The 21,126-nt window shown below is 38.1% G+C and overlaps 1 protein-coding gene across 4 annotated transcripts in view; it reads left to right on the top strand.

The window, feature by feature from the left end:
* The window catches only part of LOC123505569 (zinc finger and BTB domain-containing protein 7A-like), a 41,841-nt gene extending 21,101 nt beyond the window's left edge, over positions 1–20,740 (top strand). For 2 of the 4 annotated variants that reach the window (XM_045257035.1, XM_045257036.1), the window contains exon 6: positions 10,694–12,691. In XM_045257035.1, the coding sequence (XP_045112970.1) occupies positions 10,694–11,284 (591 nt within the window). In that variant the 3' untranslated portion in view covers positions 11,285–12,691. Of the gene's footprint in view, positions 1–8,038; positions 9,855–10,693; positions 12,692–19,653 lie in introns of those variants that run through there. The other 2 variants (XM_045257037.1, XM_045257038.1) reach the window with 2 other exon arrangements.
* Positions 20,741–21,126: the final 386 nt, after the last annotated feature.

Below are 21,126 nucleotides of genomic sequence, written 5' to 3'. Positions count from 1 at the left end.
AGCCCTGCTTGAACCCTGTACAATACAACTAGGTAAATACACTATTTTAGGCTAATGATGATCAGATTCATTTTGATTTTGCACTTAAAAATTTTTATTCCTATGTACGTTGATGAGTCCCAAAATAGCAAAAAGTTGCTCTTGTTACTCCGTCTTGAATCAAAGGCAATGAAAGTCATCAGTTCTGTATAAGCAAAAATTTTGTGTATGGTTTTTTGTTTGAAGTGAAAAATTTGTTTAACTACAGACTTCTTTCTTTTTTATAATGTTTATCTGTGAAACTTCCATCCTTGAGGAAAGGTTTAGGTGAAGTTGGCTTCTTACTTGATGAAGCATTTTTCCTACCTATATTTCTGACAAAAGTGACGTCTGTCATCTTTTTTCGTGTTATTGACTGAAATTGCCTTTGATGTCTATCAGAGGCCTGCCATCTTCCTCTCCACCTCCAGATGCACCTCCCTCAAGTTTCTGTTATGATATTGTTGGCAAGTAATAGTTTGTAGATTACATTATACATGTGTATCATTTTCAGACTGACATTATTATACTCTTATTAATTAATTCTGGCAAATTAATCTTTATCTTGGTGCAACACCCACACCCCATAATAATGGTGTTTACTATTACTGCCTGGCTGTCATTGTTTGTTTGTTTACTATGAAGCAGTGGAGGTAATGAAAATGAACACCAAAATAGTAATAATAGTAATGATAATAACAAAAATAATTACATGTTTGTAGCCTCTTAGTAAACAAAGGCCAATTATTTTACATCATTAAAGGTTTAAGGTGGTGTGGGGGTGGGGTGCCTATTGGTGACAGACAGCCAGCTGCCAGGGACAGCTCACCAGAAACCTAACATATTGCTGTAATCCATTATTTTGTGGTGCTACCATGTCATAACCTAACGTCTGTAACCTTGAGGACGAATCATCAACAAATCAACCATAACAGAAAAGTAGCTAAACAAGGCAAATATATATGTTTTTGTTAATGCTATGGCCTATAGCACCTGTAGGTATACTTGAAGAGTATGTATAGGAAGTACTGTTCAGCTTCCACCCATTAGTGGCACAGGCAATTTTATTTATAGTGGTACCCAAGTAGTACAGTGTTTATCAATAATTTAATTTTTCAGTAGTCCTAACCTTTATATACCTGACCTTCCCATCTTCCAGGATGAAATATCAGTGAATTAACAGCTGCAGGAAAGTTAAACCCCAAAAATTCAAGTTCCCAGTAAGTAAACAAATGAGCCATCTGAGCCAGTACTTATCCCCCCCTTCAACCATTATCTGCTTCATCTCTCACTTATAGGCCAGACATGTCACTAAGTGGAGCCTTAGGCCTAATATTTCACATATGTTTTTGAAATATATCTGTTATTGTCTGATTTGGGTGTTATGAAGCCTTAGGGAGGCAATGTGGCAGGTGACCTGAAGTCATGTGCAGCCATGATGACATCATTAGCCACTTTGAGTGACATTGTCAGTATTGTCACCATGGTGCTCTGCCTGCTTGTGCTTGCTCAATTCCAATATTATTTACATTTTTCTTATTTTATTAATTTTATTTATTTATTTATTATTTTTTTTTTATTCTATTATTCTTTTTCTTAATATTTGGTTATATTTTAAGTATATTCCATGCTTCTGTAGAGTGAAACAATTTGATTTTGAGTTTTTTATGGGAGAAATAATGGGTGAATTTTTGTTACTATTTAAAATCACAGTATATTTGTCTTTTATATTTCACCCTTAAGGTTAATTATTGTTAAAATCTTTGTGCTCATGATAAGTTAAATGTGTGGATTTGAAAAGTAACTTACAATACTGTTAAAATTGGAAAAAAATTACATTTTTTCAATACATAACTTTTTTTTAATCTAAGTTTGTTTCAAAGTTTTATCTCTTTCTGAAAAATAGTTCAGGTTTTTCAAAGTGTTTTGCATTCTTGTTGAATAGAATTTGTGGACTTTAAGATTTTTGTAACCAAGTCAAAATTTCAAACAAGTCTTAAATTCCAACACTTTTTTGGATGTTCATTTATATATTTTTATTATGATTTAGCCCAAAAACATTTTTATGGCTGAGGGATTAACTTAAGTTTATGGCAAGTCAGAATTTATAAATCATTCATGTTTAGCTGCCTTTTTTTGAACTGGCGTTTTCAAAATTATATACGGACGTACGTATATGTATACTGTAGTTTGTGTGACTGTACCCACTGTCTGGACCAAGACTAAGATCTTGCTCCCTCTCAGAGGATACATATCTATGTGTGTGTGTGTGTGTGTGTGTGTGTGTGTGTGTGTGTGTGTGTGTGTGTGTGTGTGTGTGTGTGTGTGTGTCTAATTCACCACCACAGTTGTCTGCTGGTCACCCAGCCAGCCTTTTCCCATTATGGAGCAAGTTCAGAGTGCATATCGTGTGTGTGTGTGTGTGTGTGTGTGTGTGTGTGTGTGTGTGTGTATTTACCTAGTTGTAGTTTTACAGGGCCTGGGCTTTATGCTCGTGTGGCCCCGTCTCCATATCTACACTTATCCAATTTTTCTTTAAAACTATGTACACTCGTTGCTGACACCACTTCTTCACTCAAACTGTTCCAAGTCTCAACACATCTTTGTGGGAAACTATATTTTTTAACATCTCTCAGACATCTTCCCTTTCTCATCTTTTTACTATGCGATCTTGTGCTTCGAATGTCATATTCTTCTCTCAGGATCAGTTTCTCATTATCCACTTGGTCCATTCCGTTGATCAATTTATAAACTTGTATCAGATCCCCTCTCTCCCTTCTCTATTCCAGGGTTGTTAGATCCATAGCCTTTAGTCTCTCCTCATATGTCGTCCCTTCAAATTCTGGAACCATTCTTGTAGCCATTTTTTGTAGCCTCTCCAACTTCCTTATGTGTTTCTTTTTATGAGGGGTCCACACTACTCCTGCATATTCCAATCTGGGTCTTATTATAGTACTTATCAATTTCTTCATTATTTCTTTGTCCATGTAGTGAAATGCTACTCCAATATTCCTTAGCAAATTATATGTCTCTCTGAAAATTATATCAATATGGCTTACCAGTTGATTATTTAAGTCCTTTTCCTTTTTTACTTTCTCCAGTTCTTCTCCATCTCCCATCTTAGAGATTCCCATGGGTCGTCTTTCACTCTTTCCCATTTCCATGACATGGCTTTTGTCCACATTGAATTCCATTTCTCACTTTTTACTCCATTCCCAGATCTTGTTTAGGTCTTCCTGCAGTATTTCACAATACTCTTTTTGCTTTATAACTCTGCACAGTTTTGTATCGTCCGCAAACAGATTTATGTCGCTGTTCACTCCTTCTGGCATGTCGTTTATACATATGAGGAAAAGTATTGGCGCCAATACTGACCCATGTGGCACTCCACTTTCTACTGCTCTCCACTTGGACTTCATATCTTTAACTGCCGTCCTTATTTCTCTCCCCCTCAAATAATTTTCCATTAATTTCAATGTGCTTCCTTTTAAGCCACCCTTCTCTAACTTCCACAGTAGTCTTGCATGTGGCACTTTATCAAATGCCTTTTTTAAATCCAAATAAATACAGTCAACCCATCCCTCTCTCTCTTGTACTTTATCAACTTTTCTAGAGTAGAAACTCAGTAAATAAGTTACACACGATCGTCTTTCTAAAACCAAATTGGCTATTTTATATTAATTTGTTGTCTTCAAGGAACTTGATCCATTGTTTCTTTATTATTCTTTCACACATCTTGCATATTACACTAGTTAGTGATACCGGTCTGTAATTTAAAGGTTCTTCCTTCCTTCTGCTCTTATATATAGGAACCACCTCAGCTCTTTTCCATTCTACTGGTACTGTTCCATTTTCTATTGAGCATTTTATGATGTTGTATATAGGACTTGTTAGTTCTTCCCTACATTCTTTCAGTATTCTGCCTGAGACTTCATCTGGTCCCATTGCCTTCCCTTCATCCAATTCCTTCATTGACTCTTTTATTTCAAGCTTGGTTACTTTAACCTCTTTCATATAGATGGTCTCTCTATAACCCTGTGCCTTTTCAAATTTGGATTCATTAGTAAAGACCTCCTGGAATTTATTATTTAATAGTTCTGCCATACTTTTTGGGTCTTCCACCATCCCATTCTCTCCTTTTAACCTTTCTATTGTTTCTTTTTGCCTAATTTTTCCATTTATGAATCTGTAGAACAATTTTGGTTGCTCCTTACATTTTTTGACAATGTCCTTTTCATAGTTCCTTTCCTCATCCTTCCTCACCTTAACATATTCATTTCTCGCTGCCATGAAGTTTTCCTTATTTACTGGATTTCTATTTCTCCTCTACCTTTTCCATGCTCCATCTCGTTTCTCCTTTGTCCTAGCACACCTTGCATTAAACCAATCATTCTTTCCTTCTTCTTTAGGTTTATATTTCGTGACATATTCCTTGACTCCTATTTTGTATATTTCCAGAAATAAGTTATACTTCTTGTGTGTGTGTGTGTGTGTGTGTGTGTGTGTGTGTGTGTGTGTGTGTGTGTGTGTGTGTGTGTGTGTGTGTAATTTACCTCAGTTGCCTTCTGGTCATCCAGCCAGCCTTCCCCATTACAGAGCAAGCTCAGAGCTCATAGACTGATCTTCAGGTAGGACTGAGACCACAATTCATTCCACACACTGGGAAAGTGAGGCCACAACCCCTTGAGTTACATCCCATACCTATTTACTGCCAGGTGAACAGGGGCCACACATTAAGAGGCTTGCCCATTTGCCTCGCTGCTTCTCGAGACTCAAACCCGGACCCTTTCATTTGGGAGCTGAGCTTGCTAACCACTACACTACGTGTGTGTGAGTGTGTGTGTGTGTGTGTGTGTGTGTGTGTGTGTGTGTGTGTGTGTGTGTGTGTGTGTTTAGTTGTTGCTCTGTCTTTCATTGCATAGATCAGGCATCACCAAATGGCGGACCCCGGTCCGGATCCGGACCGAGCGATGGTTCTGTCCGGACCTGTGACCAATCTGCGGCCGGGTGACAGCGGGGAGGGAGGATGTGGCGGGTGGCGGGGCGCCGTGCAACGCTGGCGGGTGTCAACAGGCCAGTGAGAGCGTGAACACACTCAATTTCCTGCAGTAGGAAGGTCAAGCTAATATGCAGGGTGGCATGCACCTTTCACCATGGTGCTGAGATTTCTGTTTTCTTTAATCTGAAATAAAGGCCTTAAATTTATTTGCCTGGGACTACTTTTATTTAGGGCAAAAGAGCTAGCTGTGCACTCTGTTAAACATTTCCTGCATTGAAAATAGACAATAAATACTGTTGAATCCATATGAAAATGTCGACATAGGGAACGGCTATAAGACACAAGCTGGACTTCCATTCGGACCTTTTACTTGGGGGAAATTTTAAGAACTGGACCTCAGTGACTTTTAATTGAATACCCCTGGCATAGATGATGACGCGGTGTGTGTGTGTGTGTGTGTGTGTGTGTGTGTGTGTGTGTGTGTGTGTTTAGTTGTTGCTCTGTCTTTCATTGCATAGATGATGACGCAGGGTGTGTGTGTGTGTGTGTGTGTGTGTGTGTGTGTGTGTGTGTGTGTGTGTGTGTGTGTGTGTGTAGTAATGATAATAATTATTATTGTTATAAATAGTCTCTTGAAATTACAGTATATACAGTGAAAATATACAATGGGTTGGGGATGCTTAACATTAGGCTTAAGGAAATAATACTATTTGTTAAAGGCTTGCGCCTCTAGAGAGAACTGCACTGAGACGGTATTGGTCTTTGTGCAGCAACTTGAGAGGTGTTATCTTATTATTGGTATCATGTGGCATGAACTGGGCAAAGCATGTTAAGGCAGAGCAGATGATTTAGGAGTGAGTGACACAACAGGCCCTTTCTAAACGTCCAGGGCTTCTTGATATCTGGCTGTCAGCTTGGGCAGACTCTGGGTGATCAGGGCTTCAGCATAGTTGTTGTAGGGAGGGCCAAGGATGACCTTGCATGCTCTCTTCTGCACACTCTTCAGCTGTTGCTGTTGAGGATAGGCGAGACGAGGACCATACTTTGGAGGTATAGTAAGTCCTCGTTATGCGGTACATAAGCGTTCCTGAAAACCTTACCGGAAATCAAAATGACCATATACCGAACCCATTATAACATGTAATAATAAGGGATGTGTTCCAGCACGTCGAAAGTCACACCTACAGACATGAAAATACATGAAAATATTCATATAAAAAAAATGTAAAGTACTGCGCAAAAGAAATAAACAGAAAATGTATTTATTTACCTTTCAGTCGTCATGTATTCTATCAGATGATGTCCCTCCTGAACCTAAGAGACAGTAGGGATTTAAGCCCTTACTCATAATATCCACAAAAAACACACCATAAGGATTTCACTTGTGTTCAGTGGGAAACGTGGGAAGAGACTGATTGTTGTGGTGGCCATGCGGCGTGGTGGCGCTACACTACGGTGTAAACAAAACACGAGCAGATACCGTATCTGTGAATTTTTCTTACCGTAAATCAAATCGAGGGTAGTAAATACCAAACACCGTATAAGGAGGACTTACTGTATATATGAGTTTGGGGAAAATGAAGGTGAGGTACATCCCACTCAACTCATCGGCCGACTTCTCCAGGAACTTGAGTCTGCATAGCCTGCAAACAGCTGTTCTGACTGTGGTGGAAACATACTATTTCTAGGTAGCTGGTTGTCCACTGTGACACTAAGTGATGATGGACTGGAGAGGATGGAGCTGCACGAAGAGCTGGGAGATACAAACATGTATCAATGCAGTCTTGCTGTGGTTGATGGTCATTCTGTTCTTGGTCCATTCTTGTAGTAGCTCTAGAGTTGCTTGCACTGGTGAGTAGTCCAGGGTTCTTGTTGTGCATTGGTGCAGTTGTCCACATACCTACATATAATGATGGGAGGTTTTTGTGAGTCTGTGTGTGTGGAATTCATTTTTGAAATGGTGATGCAGTGTGTGTGTGTGTGTGTGTGTGTGTGTGTGTGTGTGTGTGTGTGTGTGTTATACGGTCTTGCATGTACAGGTTAAGAGAGAGAGAAAGAGGGAGAGAGAGAGAATGTGGGGAGGTAGAAGCAGGTGAAGATAAGGAAGCTAGTGTTACAATTCAACTCATACAGTTGATTATTTTGTTGTTTAACTCATTATTTTCATTAATTTTTTCGTAAATCTTTTGAAATTTTAGTGTCTCTCTCTCTCTCTCTCTCTCTCTCTCTCTCTCTCTCTCTCTCTCTCTCTCTCTCTCTCTCTCTCTCTCTCTCTCTCTCTCTCTCTCTCTCTCTCTCTCTCTCTCTCTCTCTCTCTCTCTCTCACACACACACACACACCACATAGTTTAGGGGTTATCTTGCCATTATGATTTCAACATAGTATTTGTATATATCAGGACTTTTAGTATTTATTTCTGTGAAGTTTCAGTTACTAGAGAGAGAGAGAGAGAGAGAGAGAGAGTTGGGGCATTGATGGAAGAGATGGGAAAAGGGTGTGAAAAATGTAGAAAAAAGGAAGGAGAGGATAGTGTAGCAGACATGGAGTGAGGTTAAAGAGGCATGTGTGGCTTATTTGATATGTCATTACTTCTGGTCTATAATATTTACCTATTGAAGTTCCTTGAGTTGACATGTAGCTCTAGCTTGAAAGAGTATAAGGGCTGCTTCACCAAATAGGGAGCCATCTATACATTTTGTACTCATTGTGTGAATGTCTTTTTGTAATGATAAAATGTACTTAACTTCCAACACAGTCAGCTTTTAACAAAAAACAAGATATATGTACTTGAACATATTTCTATAAATATTTGAAAAATGCCATGCCTGCCACATACATTCATTTTCAGTGGAAATTTTCTATTTCAACTTATTTTCACAAAGTGGAATTTACTCCACCTACTTACTACTTCTATCAAAAATGTATGTGTGCACAGCTGCCTATCACTTCATATTGAAGCATATATACTGCCTCAGATCACCAGCATTCAAGTAATGACCCAAGTCCAACGTCTCCCACAGGCGGGGAAGGACAGTGTTGGGGAAGGCGCAGGAGTCAGGCCCAGGCTCGCTTCTGGCCCCAAGCTGCACCACTGTTCCTTCTGCTCATACTGCACTCCCAGGAAAGACCACATGACCATGCACATTCGTACGCACACAGGGGAAAAACCTTTCGGCTGTCCCTATTGCTCATCACGGTTTGTTCAGAAGGGTACCCTCAATAATCACATTCGAACCCACACCGGAGAAAAACCTTATGCCTGCCCTGCGTGTCCCCAAAACTTTGCCCGGAATAGCCATTTGAAGAGCCACTTGGCAACACATAAGGAGTCCTTGGCTCTATAGTCTTAGAGAAGCATTATCTTATGGTCTCAATTATCTAAAGTATCTGTCTGTATGTCAACTTTGATCCTGTGTAGTTGTTAGATGCAGTGCTCAAGTATTAGTTCAGTTATAACCAAACATTATATATAGGTACATATATTGTTTGTATAAACACACAATATCTGGATGACTCTACCTGAGTATGGATAAGATAAGAATTAGGAAGCAGTGGTGGACACAGCTAACATGAAAAGTTAGCTTCAGTGACTATTTGACTGCAACACATGATTTAGCTTCGATAGTAATAACAGTCATCCTCTTAACCTGAAAATATATGAAACCTAATGCTAACTGCTAATTGGTATTTTGTTGGAGGATGTATGGTGATAAAGAAGTAATACAGACAAAATTTCAAGATGAAGCAATATAGACACAGCTTTCCAAAAAGGTATAACATGCCATAAATTTAGTGATGATCAAGATGAACATGTACTGTAACTAATCAAACAAATTAAATCAAACATTGGCTTACATTTATTATTATATTCTTTGGCTTCAACTGTCTGAGCTGCATGCCAGCAACAAGCATCCAGGCAGGGGTTTAAGCTGAAAAAATAAATGACAATTTGCATATTTTCAAAATGTGAACAAACTGACAAAGACTTAATCTTCCCTCTAAGATTACAAAAGAGTTTATGATAATATAGTATGACTAAGTCAGACTGGAGCAAGCATAAGTGATTTTAGGATTTGCATATTTTTTAACTAAATTTAGTTACTGATCTATCACTATTTTGAAAATCTAACTCCCAATTTTAGTGGTCAGCAAACTAGCAGAGCTATGTTGAAGAATGATAAGAACCATACCATTTCTTCATGCACTTTGCAACTTATCACATTTCATCTTTAGAGATGGGAGCTTGTGATAGATATAGTGAGTGTCAGAATGACCTTTGTCTCAGATCATAAGGTCACAACTTGTATCTCACATCCTGCTCAACATTTTTTAAAGTTAAAGGGTTTAATCAGTAAGTGATGAGCATCACCCAAAACAACACACACACACACACACACACACACACACACACACACACACACACACACACACACACACACACACACACACACACACACACACACACACACACACACACACACACACATTGAGACATGATAGCAAACATTATCACTGTTTTAGTGATATTACTTGTATGATATTTAAAACAGCATATATTCATCACTAAGCCCTATTGACACAATAAGCTCAGTAGCGTCATCACAGTGTCCCATCCTTGCAAATGTGTTGGTGGCAAGTTGTGAACTCAGCAATATTGATATAAACACTGCCACCACTTTGTGTTTCTTCTGGTTTCCGTACATGAGCGGTTAGCCCTGCAAACTAGTGAAGCCATTCATGGATAGAAATTTATGTGCTGTGCACATTTTGTGATGTTATATTTACAAATTTTATATAATATACAAAAATAAAATATATTGATATTTACAGTGAGAATAATTGTTTTACTATCCTAGCTGGGAGTCTTCCTCCTAGAGTGAAGTTCCTAATTGTGCAAGAAAGCACCTTCCTTTGCCTTGTGGTGTGTCAGTGTTTTCTTGCTATGCAGCAGGCAATCTGTGTCCATGCCTCCCTGCCTGCCCCAGTAGCCTGTCTCTGTATTGAGGTTGAAAATAAGATTTCTCTAGTAATATGTAGTTGCATTATGACTTGTCTAAATTTTTCTAAAAAATTGCTTTTATCAGCAGCATCTTGTATGTGGTTTTCATTGCTCCTCATTCTTTCTTGTGTTTGTAGCCATAGATTTCTTTGCTTCAAACCCGTAAGTCTTTTACCCAAAGTTTCTCCTATCTTAGTGTATCAGTGGTTTACTTGTTTGATATGAATTGGAATAAGTTTTCATTTATGATATAATTGTATGATTGTGTTATATATATTCATTAGAGCATATATTTATCATACATTAGGCTCTACATTAGTTCAGTATTTTTTTACTTGTTATTATTTCTAGTCAGATTCCAGAGTTCATGAATTTAACACAGCTTCTTCCAGAAATCTGGAAAATGACTGTATGAGAGAAGGAATTTAAAGCAGCTTCAGAAGGTGTGTTTCATTGCTCTTTGTCTGAGATAAAGTTTTTGCCTTGTATAACCAGCAGAGAAAGTCTCTGATGGGAATTCTTTATCATGGCCATTGGTTCATGAAGTCAGTAGGTTGAAGTCTTTTACATAGCTACATTTTCCTAAAGGGCCAGAAGCACCAAAGTGATATTTAGCAGTTTTGATAGTGTGCTTCATTGCCACAAGGTGAATGATCAACGCCAAAATCTTCTACAGGCAAAAGAAAGCAGAGCGAGACATGTTGGAGAAGCTGTAGAAGGATCCACAGGTCGCAGAGGAGCTAGACTCAACACAGGCGCCAAGTTACACCACTGCACCTACTGCTCATACTCCACCTACAGAAAAGATCATCTAAAGATACACATCCGCACGCACACGGGAGAAAGACCTTATGGATGTCCCCATTGCCCATCGCGGTTTGTTCAGACCAATGCCCTCCGCAAACACCTCATGATTCATTCCCGGGACAGATCATCTCTGCACAGATGCACCCTCTGCCCCTTTTCCACATCTAGGAAAGATGCTCTCATCCTCCACTTGTGTACACATGCTGAAGATAAGTCTCTGCTGTGCAAGTTCTGCAATGTGCAGTTCTCAGACAGCAATGTTTTCCAGGCTCACATCCGCACTCATGCCCAAGAACGAGTGTTACAGTGTTCCCACTGTCCCCAAACCTTCAAACACCAAAAGCCCTCACTACTCACATGGAGACACACCAATAGTTCTTCAGGAAGACTGTATTCACCCACCTATAGGCATTGTCAAGAACTTGGGTTGGCTGCTATTTGTGGAAGCATTTACCTCTAGTGTTTGTCCATTGTGCCCCAAAGAACCTAATGAATCTAAGAAGTTTTGATGAAATGAATAAACTTTATTCCTCAATTTGATCTCGATACTATTTGTGTAGGACAAGTTTTTTTAGTGTTGTAGAATGTTAAGATAAGACTAGAGTATTGGTGGTGCAACAGTATTATGCTCAACGTTTCTGTGCTAAATGTATTTAGTAGGTTTTATGCACTGTTTTCATTGTGCAAGAGATGTAAAGGTGACAAAGGAAAAAAGCCTGTACAAATTAGATCAGAGATAAAGTAAGATTTTTTATGTTTGATAAATTATGTAGTGTGTATGAGTGCAGTTGCTGTGTTGTATGTATGTTTCTTAATCGTATATAAGACTTCTATCCCCTGCATTGGTCAAATGCTGGTGCAGGGGAAGGAAAGGGGTGTTCAGGGCTGGTAGCTTGGTCACGGTGCTCCAGTGTTTGTGTTGTTCCTCAGTTACTGCCAAAAACTTAGAGAAAATAAACAATAAAATGCTGTTGGAGCATTAGCATTCACTGGTAAGAGACCATTTGCCTGTCCTTATTGCTACTCACCATTCATTGGGGAGTCACCTCAACAGCCAACATTAGCTTTTCTTTGGCAAAAGGCCAGTTTGTTTGTCCATCTTGTCTGCTTCAAGAGACCTTCAGGAGGCTTTTGTGGAGGCTTGTGTGGAGATTGCCTGCAGCTACCAGTGATAAGTGTTTTATTGTAGATTGTAGTCATTTTTATAAATTGAAGTCTAACATTTTCTCCAAAAATAATGTTAATGGTATGTTTATTGTTCACCTTGACAGTCATCAATGTTTCATGTTGTTTATGTTGCTTACCATGGAGAGACAGTAACATGGTAATACAATTTTAGTTTTGTAATGGATTCAATTTTATTGTTAGGTATTTGACTGATGTGTGTTTGAGTGTTAGTGACACTGGTAGAAGTGTAGGGAAGATAGTCACTTTCTAGCTCTATAACACGGAAAAACAACCTGCCACTACATGTACAAAGGTCATGTAAGATATTTGTTGAGAATGTGGAATTGGTTGGCCAAAAAATGTTATTTGTAGTGCCAGTCTTTTAAGGAGTATCTGTGTATGAACAAATACATTTTATATAGCATTCTGTCCTAGACATGCATTTTAAAGTACAAGAAATGTTTCCCTGCTAAATGGTTTGCACGTCCATCATCCTCTGAATCGCTTTGGACAAATGAAGACGTATTTATTCAGAGTTGCAGTCGCATGCAACCTGTAACAAATCATATGTAACTCCATGTGGACCAGTCATGTTCAATTCAACACTGCCCAGATGATATAGAAAATTGTAATGTGAAGTATGAATTGCAATAGTCACTTTGATAGTATGTTTGTTTACTTAATAAACACTAGACCATCATGCAGCATTCTTCTTAAACCACAGTTTTTCTTTATGTATTCAGAATTATTAATTAACATGATTCAGTAGAGGTTTATGTTGGGGTGTCCAATATCTGACATTTTCACATCATTGCATACAAAGTATCTAATTGTATTTTTTTTTTTTTTTTTTTTTTTTTTTTTTCTTCCTGCAGTGAGACCTGTGGCTAAGGAAATAAATCTGTGCACCAGTTAAACAGTAAGAAGAAAATGGCATGACTTGCCATTCACTTCACCTTTTACTGGTAAATTTTCTCATGCGACCTGTGTTTTCTCAAATAACAGGTGCCATACTATAATGAAAAACATAATAGGCACATACACTTTAAGATTACCTACAAAATATAAACCAGACATTTATGAATCTGAACATTTACAGATTCTCTAGTTACGTAGATCTGAAAAATGTGCACAAATTTTATTAATAGTTGTGAGTGTATACATAGATAGTGAAGCTCTTTCAACTATGCTTTGTATGAGCTTGAAGCTGGAAAACAGTAAATAATGACTATTTTAGATTCCTGTTATTTTGAAAAACAATGGATGTACATATCCTTTCCTCTGTTGTATTGTTTGAAAGTATTTTGTTGAAGCAAGTATAAGAGAACAAATGCAGTGAGTAATGGTTGTGGAAGGTGAAGTCCATAATTCTATACAATTTGGCTTCATGGAAGGAGCAGCAGAAAGAGAAGTGACTAAGAGAGTGTCTATGAGTATTCCAGATAAGGTGGGATTTGAAAATATAATAAGGAATGTCAGAACAAGAATAAATTAGGAATATCATTTAGTCATCCCTGGGAAGTCATACAGAACAGGCCTCATATAATCTATATTGCTTAATGAATATGGAAATTGTAGGACATTGTGTTGCAGCGCTAAACAAGTATCAGTTATACTGTAAAGATGCAAGCCTTATGACATTGCTTAGTATCCTCATTTGCAGATGATAAATTGTATAAAAGACAAGATCAAGCAATGGCAGAAGTTCTAATTTTATCCAAGATGCTATTTAGTAAGAGAAAAGATATCCTTCTGGTTGATTTAGTAAGGGAAGTAATGCTTACTATCATCCTAATAAGATGCACTGTTGTACAGTAAACCTCATTTATGTCAGGCCCAACTATGCCAGATATCAGATAAGTTAGACATTTTCAGGACTCTTTTTTTCTGGCATTCTATCCTGAGTGCACTAGTAAGCATCTTTTACCCTTTGACCTTTGATTGAATATTTTTAAGCAGCTCAGCTAGAATACATTGATAGCTCTTACATCATCTGAGCTATTTGAGGAATTGTCTGAGCATTTCAAGACATGAAACGGGCACATGTGTCACAGCAATGCCAACTCCAAGATCATTGTTTACACAGGTGATTTATCAAGCATGTGGCAGTGTTTTCCTTAGCTTTTGCTTACTTTGTAGACCTTATTGTGGCCTTTGTAATTCTATCATGGGTTTTAATGGGAAGGCTGTGTCTTCATGTTAGTTATGAAGCTGAAGATGCTGTTGGTGGCAGACAAAATGACTGTTATAGAGGACCATGAGATAATTGTGAACCATGTGAGTGTGTATTTACCTAGTTGTATTGTACAGGGTTCAAGCAGGATTCATTGTGTCCTGTCTCCATATATCCATTTATCTAAGTTTTCCTTAAAGTTATGCTGTGTGTGTGTGTGTGTGTGTGTGTGTGTTTCACTGTTTGATCTGCTGCAGTCTCTGACGAGACAGCCAGACGTTACCCTACGGAACGAGCTCAGAGCTCATTATTTCCGATCTTCGGATAGGCCTGAGACCAGGCACACACCACACACCGGGACAACAAGGTCACAACTCCTCGATTTACATCCCGTACCTACTCACTGCTAGGTGAACAGGGGCTACACGTGAAAGGAGACACACCCAAATATCTCCACCCGGCCGGGGAATCGAACCCTGGTCCTCTGGCTTGTGAAGCCAGCGCTCTAACCACTGAGCTACCGGGTGTGTGTGTGTGTGTATTTACCTAATTTTTTACCTAATTGTAACATACGGGAAAAGAGCTATGCTCGTGTTGTCCCGTCTCCATATCTATTAATGTCCAGCTTTTTCTTAAAATCATGAATATTCCTTGCGTTGACCACTTCCACGTCTAAACTATTCCATGCTTCCACCCTTCTATGAGGGAAGCTATATTTTTTCACATCTCTCCTATAAGTGGCCATTTTTAGTTTTTTCCCATGCCCTCTCGACATTCTTTCATTCCACATACACAGATCTTCCCTATCCATTTTTTCCATGCCAATCATCACTCTGTATATTGCTATCAGGTCTCCCCTTTCTCTTCTGTTTTCCAGGGTCGGAAGTTGCATTCTTTTCAGTCTGTCTTCATAAGTCAAATCTCTTAAGTCAGGCACCATTTTTGTTGCAGCCCTCTGTACTTTCTCTAGTTTCCTTATGTGTTTCTTTAAGTTCGAGCCCACTGTATTGTTGCATATTCAAGCCTCGGTCTTATCATTGCAGTAATTATTTTCTTCATCATTTCTTCATCTAAATATACGAACGCCACTCTTATGTTCCTCAATAAGTTCAATACTTCTCCAATTATTTTGTTTATATGTCTCTCTGGCGATAGGTCATTGGTAATTGTCACCCCAAGGTCTTTTTCTTCATGACTGGTTTTATGTCTTCATTTCCTATCTTGTACATACTCCTGATTCTTCTTTCACTCTTGCCAAACTCTATTTTCTTGCATTTTGTCGTGTTGAACTCCATTTGCCATGTACAGCTCCATTTCCATATTCTGTCCAAGTCTTCCTGGAGTAGTTCGCAATCTTTGTCACATCTCACTTTTCTTAACAATTTTGCATCGTCTGCAAATAGGCTCACATAACTGGACACCCCATCCACCATGTCATTTATGTAGACCGCAAACATTACTGGTGCCAACACTGATCCCTGTGGAACTCCACTCTCCACCAAGCCCCATTCTGATGGTCTGTCCTTAATTATTGTTCTCATTTCTCTTCCTACCAAAAAGTCTGTGTGTGTGTGTGTGTGTGTGTGTGTGTGTGTGTGTGTGTGTGTGTGTGTGTGTGTGTGTGTGTGTGAAAGAGAGTACACAGTGTGTCTATATATGCCATGTGTGCAGTACCTATTTACATAATGCATTACACGGACTATTGCAACTGTTAGTGGTAATTCTACAAAATGTAAATTTTCAGATAACTCAGATTAGCCTTCCTTCCAATTGGTGTGGCTTATGTAGCGTTTAATGTATTACTATATAAATGCTGTCTTGTAAGCTGTTAAGAGGAGAAGTCAGTGGCATTGCCTGTCCAGGGTATCCATGGCTTTAGCCCCGAATGTTTTTTTCTTTAGCCCCAGATGATTAAACTTAAGAAGACTAATGTGATGTGCATTTTGGGGGCAAATGTGGATCTTGGTATATTCTGTAGGCATCATCACTCAACTTTTTCACATGGTCAGGTGTTAAGAAAAGCAAACTAAATTTAAAAAATCATGTAACCTCTCATGTTTTAACAATTACAGTGGGGGAATATGACTTTGCTTCAGTAAGAATATTTATTTTTTTCTTTAATCCCTGTGTTACCTATACGTGCATCATCTTGTTTCTATCAATATAATATGATTTAATTTTAACGCATTTTGAAGTCACCACAAGGCCAAAGAAATCACAGAAATAGAGTTTTTTTTCCCAGGAAGGACCCCCTAGACTTTCCTTTAAGGGCCTGGGGTCAGCCCTCAATGTTTTCAGTCCCAAGAAATGCCCCTGGGAGAAGTTATGCATTTAACTATAACAGAGCCTAATGACAGCTGCATAACTTTGCAGAAAGATATTTTATTGAGGGGAACTTATTTATGTATTTGTAACATATCTTATGTATTCATTTTATTAAAGTCTTTGGTCTGTAGTGCTAGTAATTATTTTTCACTACAACTTTTTTCCTTGGGATTTAGACAGGTACCTCTTTATACTTTTAGAGGCTTAAGTCTCCTGCACTTGGTGGCACTGGCAGGATCTTATGAGTGATTGAAAAAAAGTTGTGCGCCCTTTGTGAGTCTAGTTTACAGCCCAAGGATCCTTTCATCACTGAAATGTTGCCACATGACCATGTTGTTGTTGTGAGGTTTTCTGAGAACCATAATCATCCAGTGCAGCACTTTGGCATCTTTGTTGACTCCCAGTATACATCTCTAATCTCCTCTTGTCTTTTTGCCTTTTTATATTACTTCAATTAATTACAATTATTTCTTTCCTATCTCCTTTGGATCTTCTCTCATTACTTATTTCAATAATATTCATGTACTTACAGTGCAATTGCAATTTTGACCTTTGGCTTCTTATGGTCTTGTTAGCATACAGTCCTAGAACTTTCTTAAAAACATTGATGTTCTTGACTCTTGAATTAGATAATTGGATCTTTCTTGGAACTGCAGCCTAAGATAGTGATGCAAGTAAAATTGGCAACCACAAGTACATGGCATAAATAGCTTTTTGTCTACTATGTCAGACCATCTTGCAAGTTACAGCTGTGCATGTTTGGTGTTCAGTGTATGTACATCATTCCTGCTGATAGCCTCTCACCCTTGATGAGAGACTGCTTGTCCCCAACAGCATGGGCAGCAGTCTGGGGGCAGAAGAGTGGTGTTCCACAAGAGCTTCACCACCAACGGATGGCACAAGTGCACTTATTGCTCATACTTTGCAGCCAGAAAAGAGTCTGACTGTTTACACGTGAACACACACAGGAGAAGAGCCCTTTCAGTGCCCTCACTGTCCTTATCGATGCAGCAAGGTGAACTTAAAGATTCACATCAGGATTCATACAGGAGAGAAGCCACCACCACCAGCAGTGTTCTTTCCATTCACCTCAGAAAGTTAACCGTTTGAGGCACTTAGAGACACATGCAAGAGGCATTGAAAGGAACAAGAATAATTAGTGTTGAAAATGTTTGAATATTAATGTGGAAATCTTACATGTGTATTGGACATTGGCATAGATATCAATCAGGTCAACCTTAGCCATTTGTCTATACTATATCTTTCGTCTAATGCTTTTTTGTGTCTTCATTAAATTGAGATGAGATACATTCAAACATACTCATATACTGTATCAGTTGATGTGTTATTTTCATGGATAGTTTCATGAAATACACCATTTGACAAACTGGTGATTGTAATGATATTGTTCATTACAGATGAATACTGATAAACATTCATTCTTTTCATTATAAAATCTCAATAAATGTTAAATATTCTATATAAAACAAGAGTTAGTGTTTGAGATCAATTACACTCTTGTAATTGATCTATAACATTCTCTCTCTCTCTCTCTCTCTCTCTCTCTCTCTCTCTCTCTCTCTCTCTCTCTCTCTCTCTCTCTCTCTCTCTCTCTCTCTCTCTCTCTCTCTCTCTCTCTCTCTCTCTCTCTCTCTCTCTCTCTCTCTCTCTCTCTCTCTCTCTCTCTCTCTCTCTCTCTCTATATATATATATATATATATATATATATATATATATATATATATATATATATATATATATATATATATCTTTCTTTCTTTCTTTCTTTTTTCTTTTATCCTTCTCCCATGAAGATGTGATATTGCCCATGCTTGGCAGCGTAAATGTCTATTATAATGTACACATACATATTACTGTGTTGATTGAGTGTTGATTGTATTGTTGTTTGAAGAACTCCAAACTAGTATATAGTATGAGTAACATTGAATGAAATGTATTCTTTGTTCATACTTTTAATTACATTAATTTGTCAAAAGAATTTAATTTTCATGTTTAGAATGCAATTTTCAAGACATTTTGATTGCAGTCATGAGCTCTGTCATCATTGTAGTGCTCGATGTGATTTTGAGTGTGGGTTTGCCAGTTTTCACAATTAAGCAACACAAATACAAAAGACTGACCCAGTGACACTTGCAACTGAACTACTGAAGACCTCAGGAATCCTACACATGCATGCTTGTGAGCGTGCACACACACACACACACTGTGAATCAGCTCATCAACATTTTATGCAACTGTCACTTAGCAGATTAAAGTTTGCTCTGTGGTCACATTACTAAGGTATTTCACAGATGAGTGGGCTATAAACACCTTTTGTCTTTCTTGAGCAAGTGAGCGGCAAGTGTGATGTGTGAAAGATTCTTGTGTGACACTACAAGCTTTAGCTCCATAAGTCTTATTACTCACTTTATAACACTTTTGTGCCTTCCTGGTGTGAATAATTCTTGACTCTATGCTCAGTAGGTGACAATGCCTCTGTCATCATATTCTCACTGCATTATATAATTTTTAACTTTACTGTTAAAGTGAATTAAGTTTGTTATGTATGCTAATGACACAACATTTTGTATCTTTCAAAGAAAGATACAAAATTTAATTTAATTTAATTCCAAATGGTACATGATCATTTGGAATTAAATTTTAAACACTTATCTACAAGTTGATGGATTTTGCAGTACATCTTTATTTCTTAAAGTGTATAATGCAGTTTTAGTCATAGAGAAATATATAGGTTTTTCACAGCCACCACCCTATTATGTAGCAGGAATGTGTCCTTTGCATCTTGAAAATATAGAGTGATGTGTTATTAGTGTTAATATTCTTCAAGTACAGCTAGTATATGACAAAAATCAGGGAATATTTCAGATAAATGTTCTGTTAGTGTTATCTCTGAAGCATGAGGTGAGCCTCCATCTTTGCTGTAGCCTCATAGTTTTAATCTGATCAAGATCTTTATTGGTGATCTATACTTCTGATGTAAAAACTTGGATTTCCTAATTCCTGCTTGTTTTTCCAAATCCCTGAATATAGTGACAACATGAAAGTTATGTGGGTTTTTTTAAGCATCTGTACTGCTTGCTGTTAGGTATGAATGGTGTAGGATCTGGGAGATATCTTTGAAGTAATATGAACATCTTCAACAGGCAGGCGTGGAAGGTGACACTCAGCGAGAAGGAGGAGCAGGGACTGGTGAACGAAGTGTACGGGAGGTACACCAGTGCCCTTGCTGCTCATATATAACTCCTCGGAAAGACCACATGAAGGAGCATATCCGCACTCACACAGGAGAGAAGCCATTTTCTTGCCCACATTGTCCCTACAGGACTGCTAAGAACAGCGACATACACAGGCACATGCAAACACACACAGGAGAAAAACCCTTTGCTTGCTCCCAGTGTCCATTCCGCACGTCACGAAGAGTCAACCTCAAAAATCACCTCCGCACACACTCTGATGGCAGTTCAAGCAAGGAGTTTGCCTGTCCCACATGTGACTACAGATGCAGTCGGCAGTGGGCTCTCACACGCCACCTACAGACTCACGCTCACACCTGCCCCTACTGCCAAGTGTGTTTCCCCCGCAAGTCGCAGCTCACTGTACACCTCCAGTCCCACATCTAGCTGTAGCTTGCCTTGTTTTGCAGCTGCCTTCTCTAACCATAGTGAAAAGACAGTCAGGTTGAGGAAATTTCATTCTTTGTTACATAGTCATTGCACAATTTTCCTCATGGAGGGAGACAAGATTTGTAGATGGCATTCACATCATTACCTCACTCAAACTGTTAGCAATTACCCATAATATATACATAATGTCTAAATGCACAAACATTTTATTGCTTTATCATTGGTGACATCTGGTCTTTCATATATAAGCTGTCCATAGATGTTATGATTGATATTTTTATAAAGGAGAATTTTTTTAGAACATAAATGTGGATTCCAGATATTTCTGTCATTTTCTATAAGTTAAAAGTTATTCATATGAATGGTACAAAATGAAATAGAAAACTGGTTACTGGTTAGATGTCATTCTAAAACATAATCACTCTTGCCTTCAATTCATCATGATTGAAAATACATGTTCTGTCTTGTGAAATTAAATTTGTATCTATAAATAATATTTGACATCAAAATGTTCCTATGCAAATCCATGATTTTTGTTTCAGGGTTAGTCAGTTATGTACCTTCTATTACATATTTTAAAAATGAATTAAATTTTAATATGAAGCTTTATGTTCCTTTATATACTACATTTTCTAACTTATGACCTATATAGCACAGTCTTAACATATAAATAAAAGCAATCAAGAACCATTGACCTTCATGTCTGGTGAGTATCAAGATGTGCAGGACAAGCATGCCTGATTGTTTTAATACTGCCATGTTAGTTCATGAGATACTTTGTGTCATATACAAGATTTCTTCATTTTCATTATCTACTAGATGAAGTTGAAGGCTTGAAGAAAATGAAGATGAGCAGCATCAAGCAGAGTGGAGGAGTCATGTGCAGCCTGTTTCACTCAGTGTGCAGTGCAGTCATCTCACTCAGGATCGGCTTTAGGAACAACTCTCATGTCATCCTTCTATCAAACAACAAAACATGTTATTTCTTTTCTT

Source organism: Portunus trituberculatus, chromosome 18 (genome assembly GCF_017591435.1).
Source record: "Portunus trituberculatus isolate SZX2019 chromosome 18, ASM1759143v1, whole genome shotgun sequence".
Taxonomy (NCBI): Eukaryota; Metazoa; Arthropoda; class Malacostraca; order Decapoda; family Portunidae; genus Portunus; species Portunus trituberculatus.
Note: the sequence above shows the minus strand (reverse complement) of the source record. Positions and strands in the feature narration are given on the sequence as shown.